The sequence below is a fragment of the Crotalus tigris genome, unplaced genomic scaffold (genome assembly GCF_016545835.1).
Source record: "Crotalus tigris isolate CLP2741 ecotype Arizona unplaced genomic scaffold, ASM1654583v1 scf7180000017568.12009008, whole genome shotgun sequence".
Lineage (NCBI taxonomy): Eukaryota > Metazoa > Chordata > Lepidosauria > Squamata > Viperidae > Crotalus > Crotalus tigris.
Window position 1 is genome coordinate 9295424 of NW_024096478.1, and position 18475 is coordinate 9313898.

Consider the following 18475-nt stretch of genomic DNA (forward strand, 5'->3'; position numbering starts at 1 on the left):
AGTTGGAGGCAGATGTTTAAAGCCTTATTAGACCTCATTAGCACAGATCTATTCCTATAGATTCTGATCTGGAAGTGTGTTTTCTGTAGAATTTGTTTGGGTGTATCAACATGCCACTGTGAACCACAAACCAGCCTAATGGGTTGTGAAAACTTCACCTGTATGATTCGTTTATTTTACAAATCCAGAAAACTGTTTTGGTTGAGCAAACCATGTTTTTAACTTGGGGTAAGCATGTCCTGTCACTACCTAACAGGGTTTCTCAAAAGGTAACACAACAACAGTTTTGAACTGCTGATAATGATGAGCAAAAGCAGAGTGTAAAATGATAGTTTTGTATGTGTCCCTGTGCAGGTACATGTCATATGGCCTGGCAGAAAGTTAGAGTAGACTCTTGGACATACTGATGGTCAAACTTTCAGGCTATGAAGCTTCAGTACACGGAATCAGTTTTGAAATAAAATACTTGGAAACAAAGTGTACCTAAGTTTAGGGTTTGGTTGAATTTTGAACCAGAGACTTTGATGTAAACTGCTCAAATCCATTTAAAATGAGATTGCCAGAATGAATGAACGAATGAATGAATGTCTTACATTAATCCTGCAAATTAAAATGGATATCCATTGGCAAATGACTGTAATTTCTAACAGAACAAGCTTCAGTGCTTCTGGCTATTGTAATGATCTTGAACGTGAATGGCAACTTTTGATAAAGATCCAGTAAATACTACCTATAGACGACAGGGCTTGAGTCACACTTTGGGAACTTGTTCTTTAACGAAAAGCACGTGGTGTCTGAATCCTGTTTCAATGTAAGCAATAATTATAGTAAGAACGCCTTATAAAGGAATTTTATCCCACATAGAAGAATAGGGCTACCAGACTTGCTTCACTAAAACCACAGCCAGTGACAGTCAATGCTTCCTGGGTCTCCTTCCTGCACACTAGTGATGGTTGGGATTTTGGCAGCCCAGATCTGGTACCCTAGTCGCAGCGATCATTTCTAAAAGAAGAAATCAAAGGGCCCAAATCACCCAGGATATCAACGGCTATATGAATGATGGTCACGGTTACTCTTGCAGTAGTAAGGAAAAGGTACTTTGTGCATATTCTACACATTTTTTTTAACCACTAGGGCTATGTTAGAGCGAACTCATTGGTTAGTTTTTCAGGTTCCACTAGCTTCTCTCGTTTAAGCCCGACCAGGCAACCAATGCCAACGCCTCGGCGCAGCTCAGCCACCTCCGCTCCGGCCCCAGCGCTCCCCTCGGCAGCCACCGCCGTTCTTAAAAACTTTTGCCCTACCTTCCCTGCCAAAGTTCCAAAGTTGTATGACGTCAGTCGGGCGGCCGCCAATCAGCGCCGGAGGTTATATTTTGGGGAGGGGAGGGGGGCGGCTCCCGCGGCTCCCGGGTCCGCCTGCTTTGCCGTGCCCAGACCATGGAGAGGCGGCCGGTCGCGAGCGCCCCTGGGTCTCCTCGAGCTCCGTGAGCTCCGTTCTGGGGATTTGGATCCTGCTGCTGCTGCTGCTACCGGCCGTTGGTTCCAGGGGGCCATGCTGGGCTGTGCGCGGCGGGCTTAGCCGGTCGACTGAGCCTCTGGGCTGCTGAGCTCCCCCGCATTTCCCCACCGGCCGATTACCTGGACTTGCAGAGGAAGACAGAGCAGAGAGCAGAGCCGGGCAGGTTGTGCCTTCGGTTGCGAAGAGGAGGACGGGGGCGTCTCTCGGAGCTTTTGCGGAGTGTGTGTAGGGGCAAAGCGGAGACCCGTCCGGGAGTTTGAAAGAGATGCCTTCTCTAGCATCCCGCTTCCCTCGGCGGTGCTGAGCTTGCTTGTTGGACTCCCGGCGCTGATTTCGGATCGGATTCAAGTTTTTATTTTTTATTTTTCTTTTCTTTTTCATTCGCTTCTTCCCATTTCTATCCGAAGAGGCGCCGCGATCATGCTGGGCGCAGGCAAGGAGAGTACGGGGCGCCTCTGGTTGCTTTGGGGTCTGTGGAGCGTCGCGCTTTGGCTGCCTAGGACGGAAGCGTGTCCCAGTAAATGTACCTGCTCGGGATCCAGTGTGGATTGTCACGGATTGGGACTTAAAGCGGTGCCCCGAGGCATTCCCAGGAATGCGGAGAGAGCGTGAGTACCAGTCGGAGGAGGGTGGGGAGGAGGACGAGCAAAGAAGCGGCGGGTAAAACGCCGGCAGGTTGCCTGAAAAGATTTTCTTTTCCCCCTGTGGGCATTTGACACCGGCGGTAAAACGAGAGGAAACCGAGATTTGGGGATGATTCTACGCTTGATCCCATGTTTACCCAAATCGAGCCGGCATAATGGCCCTGGGATGGTGAACCATAGAAGTAGGGGGCTGCTCATCAGCTTCCTGGCAAGGAAAAGAGAGTGCCCGATAAAGAGCCTTTGTTGTATTTGTATCTGTGGGTTTGAGGTCTAATTGCTTAGACGTTGTGGGTAAATGTTAAGGGAAAGAGGAGAAGAGCTGGGGCAGTGGAGCACATGCAACAAGTATGCTTGGCATTTTCCCACATGATGCTCCCTGGAATGTCTCATTAGAAATCCTGGGGTAGTTTACTTGCATTTCCACCTCAACACTCCACAACCTCTTAAGGTGCATCCAGGAAACTGCAGTTGGAAAGGCAGCCTATTTTCAGGGCCATCTAGAGGACTTTGCCACAGCAATTGCAAGGGGGATACTTCATAGCAAGGCTGCTGTCTGCTAGCTAGGAGGATTAACAAGGACACCCTGCTACTCACTCCGCCTTTCTAGTCTCCACAGGTGGCTTTTTTATGAGCTCCATGTTGCTCTATAAGTGTATCTGTTTATCCATACACACCTACTTAACAATAGGTCTGTGGAGAAAGAGTTACTACTAGTAGTTGATGGGTTGTGCTATAAGTTTGTCCTTCACCTTTCTTGTAGCTGTAGTACCGCAGGAAGAAAAAAAAACAAGGTAAATCTAATTTGGGATCAGTTTTCCTTTAGAATTTAATGAGTTAATATCAGAAATCAAAATGACTGGTTTCATCTAGGAATATAGCTGGCTGGCAAACCATACTCAACGAGTAGTGCTCAATGGCACTACATCCACATGTAGGGTACCACAAGGTTCTGTCTTAGGCCAAGTACTCTTCAATATCTTCATAAATGACTTAGATGAGGGAATTGAAGGGGAACTCATCAAATTTGCAGATGATACTAAACTGGCAGGAATATCCAACACCCCAGAAGATAAACTCAGGATCGAAAAAGATCTTGATAAACTTGAACAATGGGCCCTGTCCAACAAAATGAGTTTCATTGTGGAGAAAAGCAGACTTTTACATTTAGGCAAGAAAAATCAAAGGTACAAGTACAGATTAGGTGAGACCTGGCTTAAAAAGAGTAATTGTGCGAGGGACCTTGGAGTCCTAGTGGACGATCACTTGACTATAAGCCAGCAGTGTGCAGCCGCCACCAAAAAGGCTAATACAATCCTGGGTTGTATAAACAGAAGCATAGAATCAAGATCATGTGAAGTATTAGTATTAGTACTGCTTTAGTAAGCAGTAAGACCAACCTGGAATATTGCAGCCAATTTTGGTCACCATATTACAAAAAAGATGTTGAGACTTTGGAAAAAAATCAGAGAAGAGCAACTAAGATGATCAAAGGCCTGGAGACTAAAACATATGAAGAACGGCTGCAGGACTTGGGTTTGGCTAGTCTAAAGAAAAGAAGAAATAGGGGAGACATGATACCACTATTCCAGTATCTGAGGGGCTGCCACAAGGAAGAGGGGGTCACGTTATTCACCAAAGCACCACAGGGCAGGATGAGAAACAATTGGAAACTGATCAAAGAGAGAAGCAACCTGGAATTAAGGAGAAACTTCCTGACAGTGAGGACAATTAACCAGTGGAACAGCTTGCCTCCAGAAATTGTGGGCACTCCATCACTGAAGATTTTTAAGAAGAGACTAGAAAATCAACTGTCTGAGATGTATAGGTCCTCCTGTTTGAGCAGGGGCTGGACTAGAAGACCTCCAAGGTTCTATTCTATTCTATTCTATTCTATTCTATTCTATTCTATTCTATTCTATTCTATTCTATTCTATTCTATTCTATTCTATTCTATTCTGTTATTGTCAACGGAACAGATGCTTGGCACCATAAAGACTTAACAGAGCCATTGAGTCATAGACTGTCAAAAGTTTTACCTGATCTTTGAAATGTATAACAATTTACATTTTTTTAAAAAATGCCAAAAGTTTTTAAAAAGAAGGAAATATACTTCTATTTACCAAAGGACTTATCCTGTGAATTTACAAATACTTACACTGTAACTGGACTATGACTCAGTTCTTTGATTTACTTATTGGTCAGTAGTTAGAATGTTGGCTATACACAATTTATGAAATATGTCTTCCTTTGTATTTATATCTGTGTGAGTATATACTGCTGACTGAAAGTAAATCTTCATACTTCAGTCATACAGTGAAGTAGGATATATTACGGAGCGTAATTAATGCTTTGATATCTTTAATAGACTAACATGAAGTTTGTATATATTGTACAAATTGCTCTACTGTTTTGCATTCCTAGCTTAACTGCTAAGTTAATAAATTATGACTAAATATGTAGTGTCAGTAAAATACTCATTTCTGCCTTTATTGAAATAAGCCCAAGGTCTTGCTTCCAAAATGAATATTGGTTGGTTCTAGGAAAGGTATTTTGCAACTCACATATCTAATCTATCTAAATAAATTCCATTGGGAATTACATTGATTTACTTCTAACACATATCCTTATGACTTAGGTTTCAATTACCAGAATAGGTATACAGATCACAATTACATGCTCCAATCACATAATCTAAAATACTGAACTCAGTGCACTTTGCAGCTAGAAATGCACTTTCCTAGTGTTTAACAGGGTCAATTGCAGCCAGTCAAATAAGTCTTATTTACATGGAATGGCAGAGATTTAAAAAGTTTATACTGAATGGCCAAATATTGTCCAAAGAAAAGATAGGCTAGTATATGGTTAATTTCATAATAATTGCACCCTGGCTCTTAATTCCCTTCCTTGCTTTCAAATAATTAAAATGCAAGTCAAAATGTTTCTTCAGTGTGAGATATTTTTGGTGCAACATGTTAAACTTCAAGGGCATCGTTCTATAGATTTTAAAATGTTGTTTAAAAAAATGGTTAAAGTAGAAAGTTACAGTTCCATGTGGATTGTAAACTTATGAATGTCCGCTCAGTGTTCATATTCAAAAACCTGAATTAGATTGTAAAATATTAGATTTTGCATTTACGTTTCAAGGTTAAATAATAAAGGGAATGGGTGTATTGATATCTGAATCATGCTTTGTAGTGTTCACCCAAATACAGAGGCCACAAAGTAGCTGGGTACACTTTAGCTTAGCATGCTGCCCTCTTCTCCTATTAGAACTTAGACTTTTGTTAATGTGGCATTCATCCAGGTCAAGATTCTGAGATATAAAGGAAGAAACATCTTCTGAAAGTCTTTGTTCATGTTGTTCCTTGCCTTATAAAAATAAATGTTCTGAATTCTTAGCACTTGAGCTTTAATTCCAAACTTCTATCCAAAGTTAAATAGAAAATAGGTAACTGATCTTTTTTTTTTTTTAATTCTTGTGAGGCTATGGAAATACTTTGGGGCTTTTGTGCCTATGTTACTCCTAGCAACTGTCTTGAGTAGTCCCTGCCGTTTTCTTGGCAAAATTTCCGGAAGTGGTTTGCCACTGCCTCCTTCCTATGGTTGACAGAGAGCGGCTGGACCAAGGTCACCCAGGTGGCTTTGTGCCTCAAGGAAGTCTAGAACCCACAATCTTCCAGTTTTTAGCATGGTACTGTAACCACTACATCAGACTGTCTCTCATATGAGAAGACTACCAGTCAATTAATTATTGATTGAATAAAACTCAGTGGTATTGACAAGCCTTGTTTTCATACTTGTGGCTTTGGATGATTACTTAAATGAAAGAATGGCCATTCTTAAATTATAGAGGCTAAATAAAACTTAATGCCTTTAAAGGATAATAATTTATTGGAAGTCATGGAATTACCCTTAATATTTGTACCTTTCGTACTCTGTATATGCTAAGCTTTCTGTTAATTGGGAGTGGCTTTAGATGATCTAAGGAGAGATTTTTTTTTAAAAAAAATGGAATTGTCTAACGGCTTAGTATACAATTTATACACAAAACTGTGGAAATATTAATTGAAATGAAAGTTTAGTTGTTCTATTACTATATTATAGCAACTCAGGAAATCTAACAAACTCATACATGGAAGTGAATTCTGTTGTGCATTGCTTCTAAGTGAATGCATAGTTTTGGATTGTAACCAGCTTAAAGTATTGCCAATGGAAAAATCATGTCCACAGATTTTCAGTCACCCGTGGGTTCCTTTGTGTATAGTCACTTAAGAGCAATCAAGATTTTACCAGTCTCAGACATGTGAAAACAAATCTGATAATGTTTCGTGTCAGCACATCATGTGAACATTTTTACATGGCCCATAGCTTTCGCTGACAAAATGGGAAAGATTTTTATTGGCAGAACTTAATATGAGCCAGGTTTTTACTGTTGCGTTCATGTATATAAGTTTGTGTTTTGGAAATTGCATTTAGAACTCTTAACTATCATTATGATTCTGTTTTTCCTTAACTGAAGCAAGAAATATACATATATTTCAGATTCAGGCTTGTCTGAACTAAGTTAAGTGCTATGTGTGATTGTGCTAAGACCTACAATTTAGCTCATTGCTTATGGTTGAAAAACCCCATTCTTGCTTAGAAATAAACCTATATTAGACTACAATCTTTTTTTTTTCAGGCTTACTTTTGAAACAGTTATACTAAACTGTTTGGAACTTACCTTTGAAATAAACAGTGCAAAAGGCTAGTTTCTTATTGCATGTACAGGTAGTCCTTGAGATATGACAGGTCACTTAACAAATGTTCAAAGTTACAGTAGACACCCCAAAATTACATACAACCCTGTTTCAAAGTTATGATGGCTGCAGCGCCCTTGTGGTCATTCACCCTTGTGACTGACTACAGGGACACTGCAGTGCCCCACCAACTCTTTTCCATACCCCCCTGCCAGGACCCTGCAGCACTTGGGTCTTCTCCCACACACCCATCATAGTTAGCACTTGAAACTCTCTGGACCTCATGTTGGGCAAGGAAGTTAGTCCATATGTCCCTGGGCTGTGCAAGGGTGACCTAAACACTTCTGCCATTTTCTGCCCACTGGCTTGTGGGCTGGAACAAAATGGTAGCTACTGGACAAACTGCTTCACTTTGCTGCCTTAATGAGATCTGCATAGTGCTGCAGAAACTTCTGAATGCTGCAGAAAGCTTCTACAACATTGTGTAGACCTCATTAAGGCAGCAAAATGAAGCAGTTTTCCCCCTGGCTATGTGGCAGCAACCCAAATACAGCTGCCATTTTCTTTCACCCACGTGGACTGGGACAAAATGGTGGCCATTAAGCAAATAGTTTCATTTTGCTGCCTTGACAAGGTCTGCACAGCACTGAAGAAGCTTCTGAATGCCACAGAAAAAGAGAGCAATTTGTCCCTGGCCATGTGGTAGTGACCCAAATATGGCTGCCATTTTGTGGGTCGGACAAAATGGTCACTGCTTCTGAAACCACACTGTATGGCTGCAAAAAGAAGCGATTAATTCCAATGCTCTGGGAGGCTTCTGAACTCTTCAAAAGGTAATTGGAAGGACAGTATTTGGTCTGTGGAATGGAATTAGGCTAAGGCATGGGGGGACCCGATAGGAATGGGGAAAGGCCTGTGGGAATCCAAGGGTCAGGAAGCAGAGCATAGGGCATCTCAGAGGTGGCGGAGGTCCTGAGAGTGCCAGGACTGGCAGGCTTGGATTAGTGCTAAGTTTAGTGCTAAGATAATCCTTGACTTATGACTAAATGTTTAACAATGGTTTGAAGTTACTCCAGCAGTGAAGTTACAAAAGTGACTTGTGACTCATCCTTGAAGTGATGACAGTTGCACTTTCCCTGTGGTCATGTGATCACGATTTGGGTGCTTGGCAACTAGTTCACATTATGGTGGTTGCAGTGTCCTGCAGCCATGTGGTCACAATTTGTAACTTTCTCAGCCTGCTTCCAAAAAGCAAAATCCAGGGGGGAGCTAGCTTTACTTAACAATTACATGACTCACTTAACAACTCCAGTAAAAATAGTCATAAAATGTTGCTCATGATGCCTTGCTTAACAATCACATTGTTTAACAATTGAAATCTGAGTCCCAATTGTGACTGTACATCAAGGACCACCTGTATCTATTTGTAGTCAAAATGTTTTTTACAGGTAGTCCTCAACTTACAACCAGTCTAAAATTTCTGTTGTTAAGTGAGACACTTGTTATGTAGGTTTTGCCCCATTTTACAACGTTTTTTCCACAAATGTTATATGAATCACCACAGCTGTCAAGTAACACAATGTGCAAAGGTCGTAAAAGGTGATCACATAACCCAGGACACTGCAACCACCATAAATATGAACCAGTTGCTGAGTAACCAAAATTTGATCACATGAATGTGAGGATGCTGCAATGATTGTAAGTGTGAAAAAAGTCATAAATCACTTTTTTCACTGCCATTGTAACTTTAAACAGTAACTAAACGAATGGTTGTAAGTTGAGGGCTACTGGTACTGCAAATATATAAAATTTGTCTTTTGGGTTGTTTTGCTTATGGAATATGTATTGTGGCAAAAATAGTGGCATCTACAGAATGATGAAAGCAATATCATTCCATAAGCTCTGCCTATTTACATATGGGCATAGTCTTGCGGCACCTGTAGAAAAGGAATGGGCTTCATCCCAACATGGCTTTTGTCGCTTGGATTCTCCCTGCCTTTTTCCTGGGCAGGAATAGATCCTGGGAGAGCTTGAAAGCTTCTATCAGAGCTGAGACTTGAAATCTGGATCCCAAGGTTTTTCTTTTGAAATGCAGTTATTGATTGTTAATGTTTGCTAGTTAAAATTGCATTGGACACAACATTCATTCCTAATCAGCCTTCATGGTGGTTTGTTGCAAATTGGTCATTTCTGATTCATATTGAAAATGTATTTATTTGTTTATAAAATTTATAGGCTGCCCATGTAACCTCAAGATAACTCTGGGTGGCTTACAATCATAAAAGATAAAAACTGCATTCACTAAGTAGTATGCCCATTGAGTTTAGTGAAATTTGCTTCTCAGTAAACAAGCTTAGGAGTGTTGTGGAAAGCGGTGTAAGGGGAAATATTAGGTGAACTTCCTACTTTACCTTCCAGCATGAAAAGATTTTGCACTGACATAACTGCATATTAAAAAAAACCTGTACTTGGACTAGGAGTTAAATATTCAATAAATCAAACAAAGAATTTTTTTCTTGTATTAGATAGGGCTAACTGAAATTCTGTAACATAATAATTACAAGTCCACACATTATTTTTGAATGGCATACAAATTTAACTCTCTCTCTCTCTCTCTCTCTCTCTCTCTCTGTGTGTGTGTGTGTGTGTGTGCCTTGTTATTTTACTATCTAATTTCTATTGGAAATATCCACAGATTCCAAAGGATTTTTTTTTTTTTTAGAAAGCTACAGACCATTCTGTGGTTACAAATGACTACCTCTGTTTTCCAACCTGTAAAATGGCAATACAAATGAATGCATACATTACAGTCTATCTAAAAATGCAAAGCAGTACTCTGCTTAACTGCCTCAAAGAAATTATGCACAAGATAAAAAGTGAAATCTTTATAAATTGTGGATAGGTTACTACCTTGCAATCTGGACACCAGATGCTTACCTTTAAATAACTCAGTGTTGAGTGAAAAGAAGCTGTTGGAGTTTTTGCTTATTTATTGCCTCCTTGCTCTTGTTCTTTGTGGTCCATTCACCTGCTTTCTGACATGTTTGGAATATACAGTGGGTGAACCAGGCATGGGTTGAGGAATGGAGGAAGGGAAAAACAGGGATAAGTATAGTGATATATCCCACAGCAGTGGAGTTTCACCTCCCAGGCTCTGAACTGAAGTGTTGGCCTGAGAAATTTTGTGCCTGAAATTCAGGCTAATTCTCCTCCACCTATTGCATCATTTAGACATTCTCTTTATCTGCAGTAGTTTGCTTATGTGGGCAAAGCTGGTCCTGGCAAATTGAAGATGGCAGACCTACTGAGTAGCAAAGATTTTAGTCTGGGTGGAACTCATTGTTCAGTACAAACATGATATAGGAAGAAACATAGAACATTTATCCTGTTTCTTTACTCACATTGTTATACTGTACCCTGCATATTCTACCCTAAATGTAGGACGATCAACTCCACTCTAATCTGCTGATGTAAAATTCTTGCCATGCATATAGTAAGTAGTGTGGGTTCCTCAGGAATGAAATCTGCTAGTAATTATTATAAAGCAAAATCATTGGCAGAAAAAGAGTAGTTCTGCCCCTAACATTACATGGCCTACTTTAAGCTTGCCATTAAATGTTGGCCATAATTAGTCCAGAAGGATGGGGATGGTTGCAATGTCACATATAAGCCTAAATAAACAATGCAGAAATTCCTCATGATCCATCTCCCTAGCATTAGGGGAGATTACATATAGAGGGCATAAATGATGGTTAAAACAACAAGATAGAAAGAAAAAAAAACCCTTATGATGATTCATATTGTGAACACACACAGAGAATCTATTCTTTGCATTTCACAAATTCACAAAAATATTTTATTTCTCAACCCTAAAAAAGAAAAACAGGCAGAAAGAATACTTTCAATGGATAAAGAATTAGGCTTCCTGGTCTCTCTGTCCTTTATCCCACCCCCTAGGATGTTCACAAATATCTTGCACATGACCAGGTTCTGATGCTGCTTACTGCTGCATATACGGTGTTCGTTTTATTAGTTGGATTAAGATGTGCTGCTAAAAGCTACAATCTTTAGATACTTCTGCTCACCGAGTGTAGCAACTTTCAAAGCATCTGTAATAATGGGGAACTGCTTGCTACTACAGCCTATTAAAATAATTTTAAACAGGTAGTACTGTTAATAAAAAGAAAATAGAAGAATAAAGAAGTATAGAAAACAAACTTTCCTTTGATTTGATCTCAAGTTCTGGTGAATTTAGGGAAGTGATCTCCCAATGTTTTCTTCAAGGATGTGTTTCGACTTCTTATTGTAGTATACAGACCTTGAATTCCATGATAGTCTTCCCTCAAAGTACTAACCAGTCCCAGGTGAGTTTAGCTTCCAAATCCAAATGTTAGCTAGGAGCTGCTGAAGTTTCTTGAAGTCAGATGACTCATTTGCTCTGATATTTTGAGTTATTTTGATAATAATGCATACATTATTATATGCAGCTTTCTTGGCAATGTTTTTCAGAAGTGGTTCACTTAACAACTGTGGCAAGAAAGGTCGTAAAGTGGGGCAAACCTCACAGATTCTCTGTGTGTGTTCACAATATGAATCATCATAAGGGTTTTCTTTTCTTTCTTTCTTGTTGTTTTAACCATCATTTATGCCATCTATATGTAGTCTCCCCTAATGCTAAGGAGATGGATCATGAGAAATGTCTCACTTAGCAACATAAATTTTGGGCTCAGTTGTGATTGTAAGCCGAGGACTACCTGTAAAACTGAAATATCCAATCTTCATAAAACAGTGTTTATTGCCTGTTCTTTTTTTTTCAATACTGTAATCTTGAAACAGAAAGGGCCAGGGTCTGTTCTTTGAACACCAGTTTCAGTTGGAACAACAACAACCAAAAACAAAACAAAACCCAGCATTATATCTGACTTTGTTACACAGTTTGATAGAAAAATCTGATTTATATTTCTTTTATCTCTAACATATTTTCGGCACTGGCAGAATAATTCTTTTTAGAATTGCACAGTGCTCCAATCATGGAGTTTGTCGTGAAGCCAAAGCCTCAGTGGCAGCAGAATGGCAAGTCAAAAGTGCAGTTATGTGTTGTTTTTGTCCATTCTTATTTTAGGTCACCACCTTTTCTTCTCTTAAAACCAATAGGAAAAAAATAATCCATGCCAGCTCCTGCTGACATGAATTAAAGGAGAATTGGTGGACATGCCAGAAACCTCAAAAGCTTAACAGCCTTTTGACCAAGAACTAACCCTGACAAACCAAACCATTGGCCATCAATTCATTCCTGTTCTTCCATTCCAGGGTTGTAGAAGCTTCTAAAAGTCTTGGGGAAACAGTCACATTGCTTCCTTTTAAGGGAAGGCTTCTTTTCTATCCTCGGACATGAAGTACTGATCTGCTATACGCATACAGTACTTAGGGTCAGGACTATAGCTATAGGATAACTGTGAAATGAGCTCATTTAGAGTTTTCACATGCAAATTAAGCTCTTATGAATGTATGGGAATAAAGTCGTCTCTTTCTTTATGACTGTGAATCATGACTGTTGCTCAACCGGGATTTGTTGGTTCATTCTCTCTCCATTTCCCCAAGGAAACAAGCTGTGCTGTTGAAGTGTGGAAGAATTCATATTTAACATTAGTTTTAAGTAGTATGCGCCTGCTATTTCTGCCATTTCAACATGAACTACTATTGCTGTTGCTTTTTGTGATCTTATTTCTCACATTCTTCCAGAAAAGAAAAGATGACAGTAGGAGCTCAATGTGTTTCTTCTTGATTCTAAATAAAGACAAACCTGAATAAAAAATAAGTTAGGATTGGTACAGACTGTGACGATGGTGATGTGATTATGGTTTTGACTCATGAAGAGATTGATAAATTGTGATTCCTATTTTGGATGAAATGCTAAACAAAACTTTCCCAATTTGTTTGAAAAATGAACTAAAATCAAGGAGGCTTTGTGGACCAGCATGCAGCTTTTTCACAACCAGTCAGAATTCTGGACATTTCTGGTTGAATGTGAACAATGTTTGATTCCCAAACAAGCAGATGCATGTATGGCTATTTTGATATGGACTCTTCAATAAAGTGTTTTAATAGAATTTCCGTTATGTGTTTTTTAAATTATTAAATAGATCAGTGATGGCGAACCTTTTAGAGACTGAGTGCCCCAAAACCGCCCCACCCTGCCTGCTCTGCCCCAGCCCACCCCACTCCACCCGCAAGGCCACCCACTGCCTCCACAACCCGCCGCAGCAGATCACTCAGGCAGCCCAGCAGCACCGTAGTGGCCACGCCCTTCACCCGCCCTCCGCAGCATCAACAGGGTGTGAGGTCAGAGTCTTGTCCCTGCTGCCCAGCTGTCATGTCCTTGGCTGCGCTGCTCCGTGTGGGTCGCGCTCAGGGGCGATTCTCCTCTGGGGGAGCTGCTGGTGAGGAGGGGGCTGCGGTGGGAGGCGGGGCTGGGGCAATGGCACGTGTGCCCACAGAGAGGGCTCTGAATGCTGCCCCTGGCATGCATGCCATATGTTCGCTATCACTGAAATAGATTCTTGTGGTTAATATGGTGCATTTTGGTGTATTATGAATCTGCAGTCTCAGCTTGTTAAACATTGATCTGTAGTGATTTTAGGTCTTCAAATGGAATTGTAGTGCAGCTTGACTAGTGCAGTCTTTGAAGTTGTGGTGAATATAGGAGAGGAATACTCTGAATACTTACGCAAATGTAGTGGCAGCAGCAGTGTGCTTTTGCAGCATGGGAAAATGGGTTCCATACCATGTCATTAAGGAAGATGCCATTCCTTCCAAATAAAAATAGCTGCCTGCAATCCTTGACTTTTAACCAGGCTAACCTGAAGTGGTGGCCTGTTACTGTATTAAAGGAGTCAGAAGACAGACATAAAAATATTGTTCCACTTTACTCGCTTCTATTGACCAATAAAGACATCCTTTCTGCCAATTTTCAGAATTTTTGGTGATCTCAGGCAGCACTATAATTTGATTATAGTCACAGTGGAGTATATAAGTTCAGTGAATGTTGCAAAATGCCTAAGTGTTCTTTATACTTCTATAAAGAGATATTTCTGGATTTTAGAGTATTTTAGCTTTCATTAGCTTTTTGTATGAATTCTATAACATCAATAATATATGCATACCTGACCTTTCTTTTAAAATGGTGTGGGTTTGAGAATGGAAATAATGATTTTACAACTGATTATTCCATGTGCTACATTTTTACAGAACCTCTCTTTCAACTTAAATTCTGAACTTGTTAAGTTTTGAACAATTGGATTTGGGCCTGCTGACTATAAAGTTTTTATGTGGTTTGCAGTGTGAGGTTACATAAATACTGAAATGCATTCTTGGATCAACTGAATGAAGTTCATTTGACTCTGGGAATATGTCATGTTTCAGTCTGATTTGTTTCATTTCATTTCAGTGCTGGATTAGAACCTTGATAGTGAGCTGAAATGTGTATTTTCTGAGCAGCGTTAGCTGATGCATGAAGTCATACAAATGTTTATAAACTTTTAAGGGCGTATCGAGAAAGAAGAAGATAAGAAATTATTTAATGAATTGTGCAGAACAAAAAAAATCCTGTGCTGTAAGATCTGGGGCTAAGTACAAAAATAATAATAATCAAGAGAGCCCAGTCGCAAAAATACGCCACTGACACCTGTATGTAGCCTCTGAGGACTGGTCCTGTGAAGGGAACTTTCCTGACATGATATAGTTCTGCCAGACACAGAAGACTGCATTAGTCAGAAATAGAATAGCCCTTTATTCCAGCATCATTATATTCAGGTAATTAGATATTTCCAGTTTCTTGAAAGTTTTCTTTACTTGTGACAGAGGCTCCTTTTTTTCCTGACCCATTCTTGGAGTGTTTTTTAAATTTATTTTGAATTCCTTCAGGTGAAATTTAGAGCTTATCTTACTGTTGTGACTTGGAGGAGTTTGTTGATAATGCGTGTGTGCGTGCATCTACACACACCCTACATTAAATGTCTTTTTATCACTGTGAAGCCTGCTTGGCTGGCTTTGTGCTAGACTGAAGAAATCACATGGAAAGAGTTTTCTCATGAATGAATGACCGAAGTCGTAACGTCTCTCCTTGGGATTTAAATGAAATGCGGACAGCCAAGAAGTCTGAAGATTGCTGGAGAAAGGATTGAAAATGAAAGATGGTGCATTTGCTGCTCTAACTTGCTCATCTTATTTATTGTAAATAACTATGAGAATTTCACGAGAAATTCCTTCTCCTTTTTTTTAAAAAAAGAATTACATAGCAAATTCTTTTTCATTAAATTCAAGGAGAATGATAAGAAATGCAAAAGAAATATTCGGCACAACTGGTGCAATGGTTAGAATGTAGCATTGCAGGCAAACTTTGACCACAGCCTGGAGTTCGATCGTGACGGAGCTCAAGATTGATTCAATCTTCCATCCTTTCAAGGTTGGTGAATAGAATGGAATAGAATAGAACAGAATAGAATAGAATAGAATAGAATAGAATAGAATAGAATAGAATAGAATAGAATAGAATAGAATAGAATGACAGAGTTGGAAAGGAACCTTGGAGGTCTTCTAATCCAACCTCCTGCTTAGGCCGGAAACTCTATACCATTTCAGACACTGGAAGGTTTTAAGAAGAGATTAGACAACCATTTCAGACAAATGATTGTCCAATCTCTTCTTAAAAACTTCCAGTGTTGGAGCATTCATAACTTCTGGAGGCAAGTTGTTCTACTGATTAATTCTTCTAACTGTCAGGAATTTCTTCTTAGTTCTAGGTTGCTTCTCTCCTTGATTAGTTTCCATCCATTGCTTCTTGTTCTGCCTTCAGGTCCTTTGGAGAATAGCTTGACTCCCTCTTCTTTGTGGCAATCCCTGAGATACTGGAACACTGCTATCATGTCACCCCCTAGTCCTTCTTTTCATTAAACTAGGTTTATCCAATTCCAGCAACCGTTCTTTATAATTTTTAATGAGGACCCAGATTGTTGGGGGCAATATGCTGACATTGTAAACCTTGCACAGAGTGCTGTAAAGCACTGTGGGGCAGTATATAAGTCTAAGAGTTACTTCTATATATACCTTTCTGGTCTCCATTTGCCCATATGCACAGCTTGTAGGTGGACTATTTACAAGAAAGGTCCCTGAATAGAAATGGCAGGAGGCTGGTTTCAATTTGCTTGTGCTGCAGGTCTTTGAGATTTTGAGACTGATGTGGCAGGAACTTTGAGGAATTAGTAGGGAGATGCTTCCTGAGTCAATAGAAGCTTCTGGGGGTTCCTTAGAAACCCATACCCACACAATAGTGAATGGAACCAGAAATGGTTGTAAGACAATTAGGTATCACTTTTTTTTCCATTTTGTAGATTATTCCTAGCATTGTCAGCTAAAATAAGCTGAAATTGGTCAATTTTTCATTTTCATGATACAAAAAGCAGGTCACCATAATTGGTAAAAAGATGATGTGCTTGAACAGTCTGTGGTCTTCCTTTTATCTCCTGTTTAAATTGCTTGATTGCTAAAATCCATTAGTCTTTTTATAGAGGCCAACCTGGTAAACTAGTAATTGAAGTGTTTCTGCTATGGTAAATTGGCAGCTTATTTTTTTAATTTGCTTATTTGAAAGTGTCTCAGTATCATGTTTTATTATTAAGCAAATTAAAAATTAAGTGTTCCTACAGATGGAGGTGGATGTTACTCATTTATGGCTCATCTCTGACTAGAGCTGACACTCTTGTTTCCTAACAGCTTTTTAGTTGAGATTCAATAATGTTTTATTTTTTATTTTTCCTAAATTGTTATCCTTCTAAAAATGCTTAGTGCTGTTATTTTAAAATGTAAGGAAACTCCTGGTTTTCATTTTGACAGTTAAGCAAGTATACAGTCATCTTTGGCTTGGTAACAATTTTAAAACATAGAAAATGCATATGGATGTAATCAGTACTATAGATATGGCATTCTAATATACTTAAGAGTGTTTTCTGCAGTAGTGGAACAGATCTGCAGATGCTTAAGGGTTTTTATGGGCTTTTATTGTTCTCCATCATTAAAATTCAATGAATTCAACAGGCAGTACATGGTACATTTATGATTATTATTTACCATTATAATCCACCATTCCTCCAAGGAGCTGAAGGCAGCACACATGGTTCTCAACCTCCCTCAGTGTTATTCACCAACCATTGTGTAAGTTAATATGCAAGACAGATTTACTTCAGATGTATCTACATTTTATTAGATCAAGATAAACCAATAAACCCTTGTTCCAATGTGCCCATCCTTCTGTTGTCCTTCCTTCTTCCACTCTTGGTGTACCACAAGTGAAGGGTTAATTAAATTGTCCTTTTGCATTCAAACTGGAAAAAAATTGCTATTGTATCGGAACCGTGACACTGAATTCCACAGACAACCTTGCCTAAGAAAACTATTACTTGTATTCTTCTGGATTGGCACACATTTTCACAAAGGTTTTCCCATTTTCCACATAAGAAACCCTTTGACTAAGTCAGTTGGTAACAAAAATCCCCTAATTAATACTCTCCTTTAAAAAAAAGGCAATGATCTTTTTTTTTTTTTACCCAAAAGGCAATGAGAAGTTTTACCAATCTCATTTGTTAGGTTCCAGAAAATACTAGACCAATACACAAGCTCCATGACTGAAGTCCTTCTTAAACATTATAAAGTACAAATTGTAAAAAAATGGGACATGCTGGTTTATGACTATTATACAGACTTGATTGGGATATGGGATATGTATCCTGACTTTACTTCTGCTGATCTCTCCAGAATTGATGAGACAAGAATGAAGAGAGATTATAACCGTGTTCGATCAGAAAATTGCAATCTACTTTTCCTGCAAGTAAAAGGTGGGAAAAGGCACTGAGTTTAAACTGAAATACATATATGATGTGGGCAACAGGCTAACAGGGCTTCCATCCCAATGTACAATATAGATTCCTTACTAGCTGTGCCATTTCAAGGATCTGGTATCTTAAGTCAAATTACTTTTAATCCAACATGTCTATTCCAACCACCCTACCAAGGCCAAATCCAACATTGTACTACTAGAAATAGGCCACTTGAAGTCAGGAAAGCAGTGATCAGTGATTGTTTTCCAGAGGTTACTCCTACCAGGAATCTCAGGAATCTCAGTCCAGCCTCCTAAAAAGATGAAAATTGATACTTAAATGTCCACTCCATCTAATTCAGTTGTTTCATTCCTACCCCTTAATATTGGAATCTGGGATCATCCTGTAAAGCTGATTATTGGAAGGGGCTAACAACCCAAATTGCTTCTGCAGAATTAAACAGCAGAATACAGAATAAGATAAGTTGCTGAAAATCAAAAGACAGGGAAAGAAACACCAGTGGCTCTGATTCTATTAACTCCAGTATTGCAGAAAGAACACTCCTGACTCTCAATTGTTCCTAAATACACGTATTTATTTTTAAATCTAATAAAAGTTTTGTTTCATTAGATTTGGTTGTTTGGACAGTTTGGGATGTTCTCTTATTGGCTACAGCAGGAACAGACTATTGAATCAGTAA

At 39.3% G+C, this 18475-nt stretch overlaps 1 protein-coding gene across 1 annotated transcript in view; it reads left to right on the forward strand.

Annotated features, from left to right (window-relative positions):
- Positions 1–1407: 1407 nt before the first annotated feature.
- Positions 1408–18475, forward strand: part of SLIT3 (slit guidance ligand 3) — a 567201-nt gene continuing 550133 nt past the window's right edge. The window contains exon 1 of the mRNA XM_039353305.1: positions 1408–2129. Within this exon, the coding sequence (XP_039209239.1) occupies positions 1942–2129 (188 nt within the window). The 5' untranslated portion in view covers positions 1408–1941. The remainder of the gene's footprint in view (positions 2130–18475) is intronic.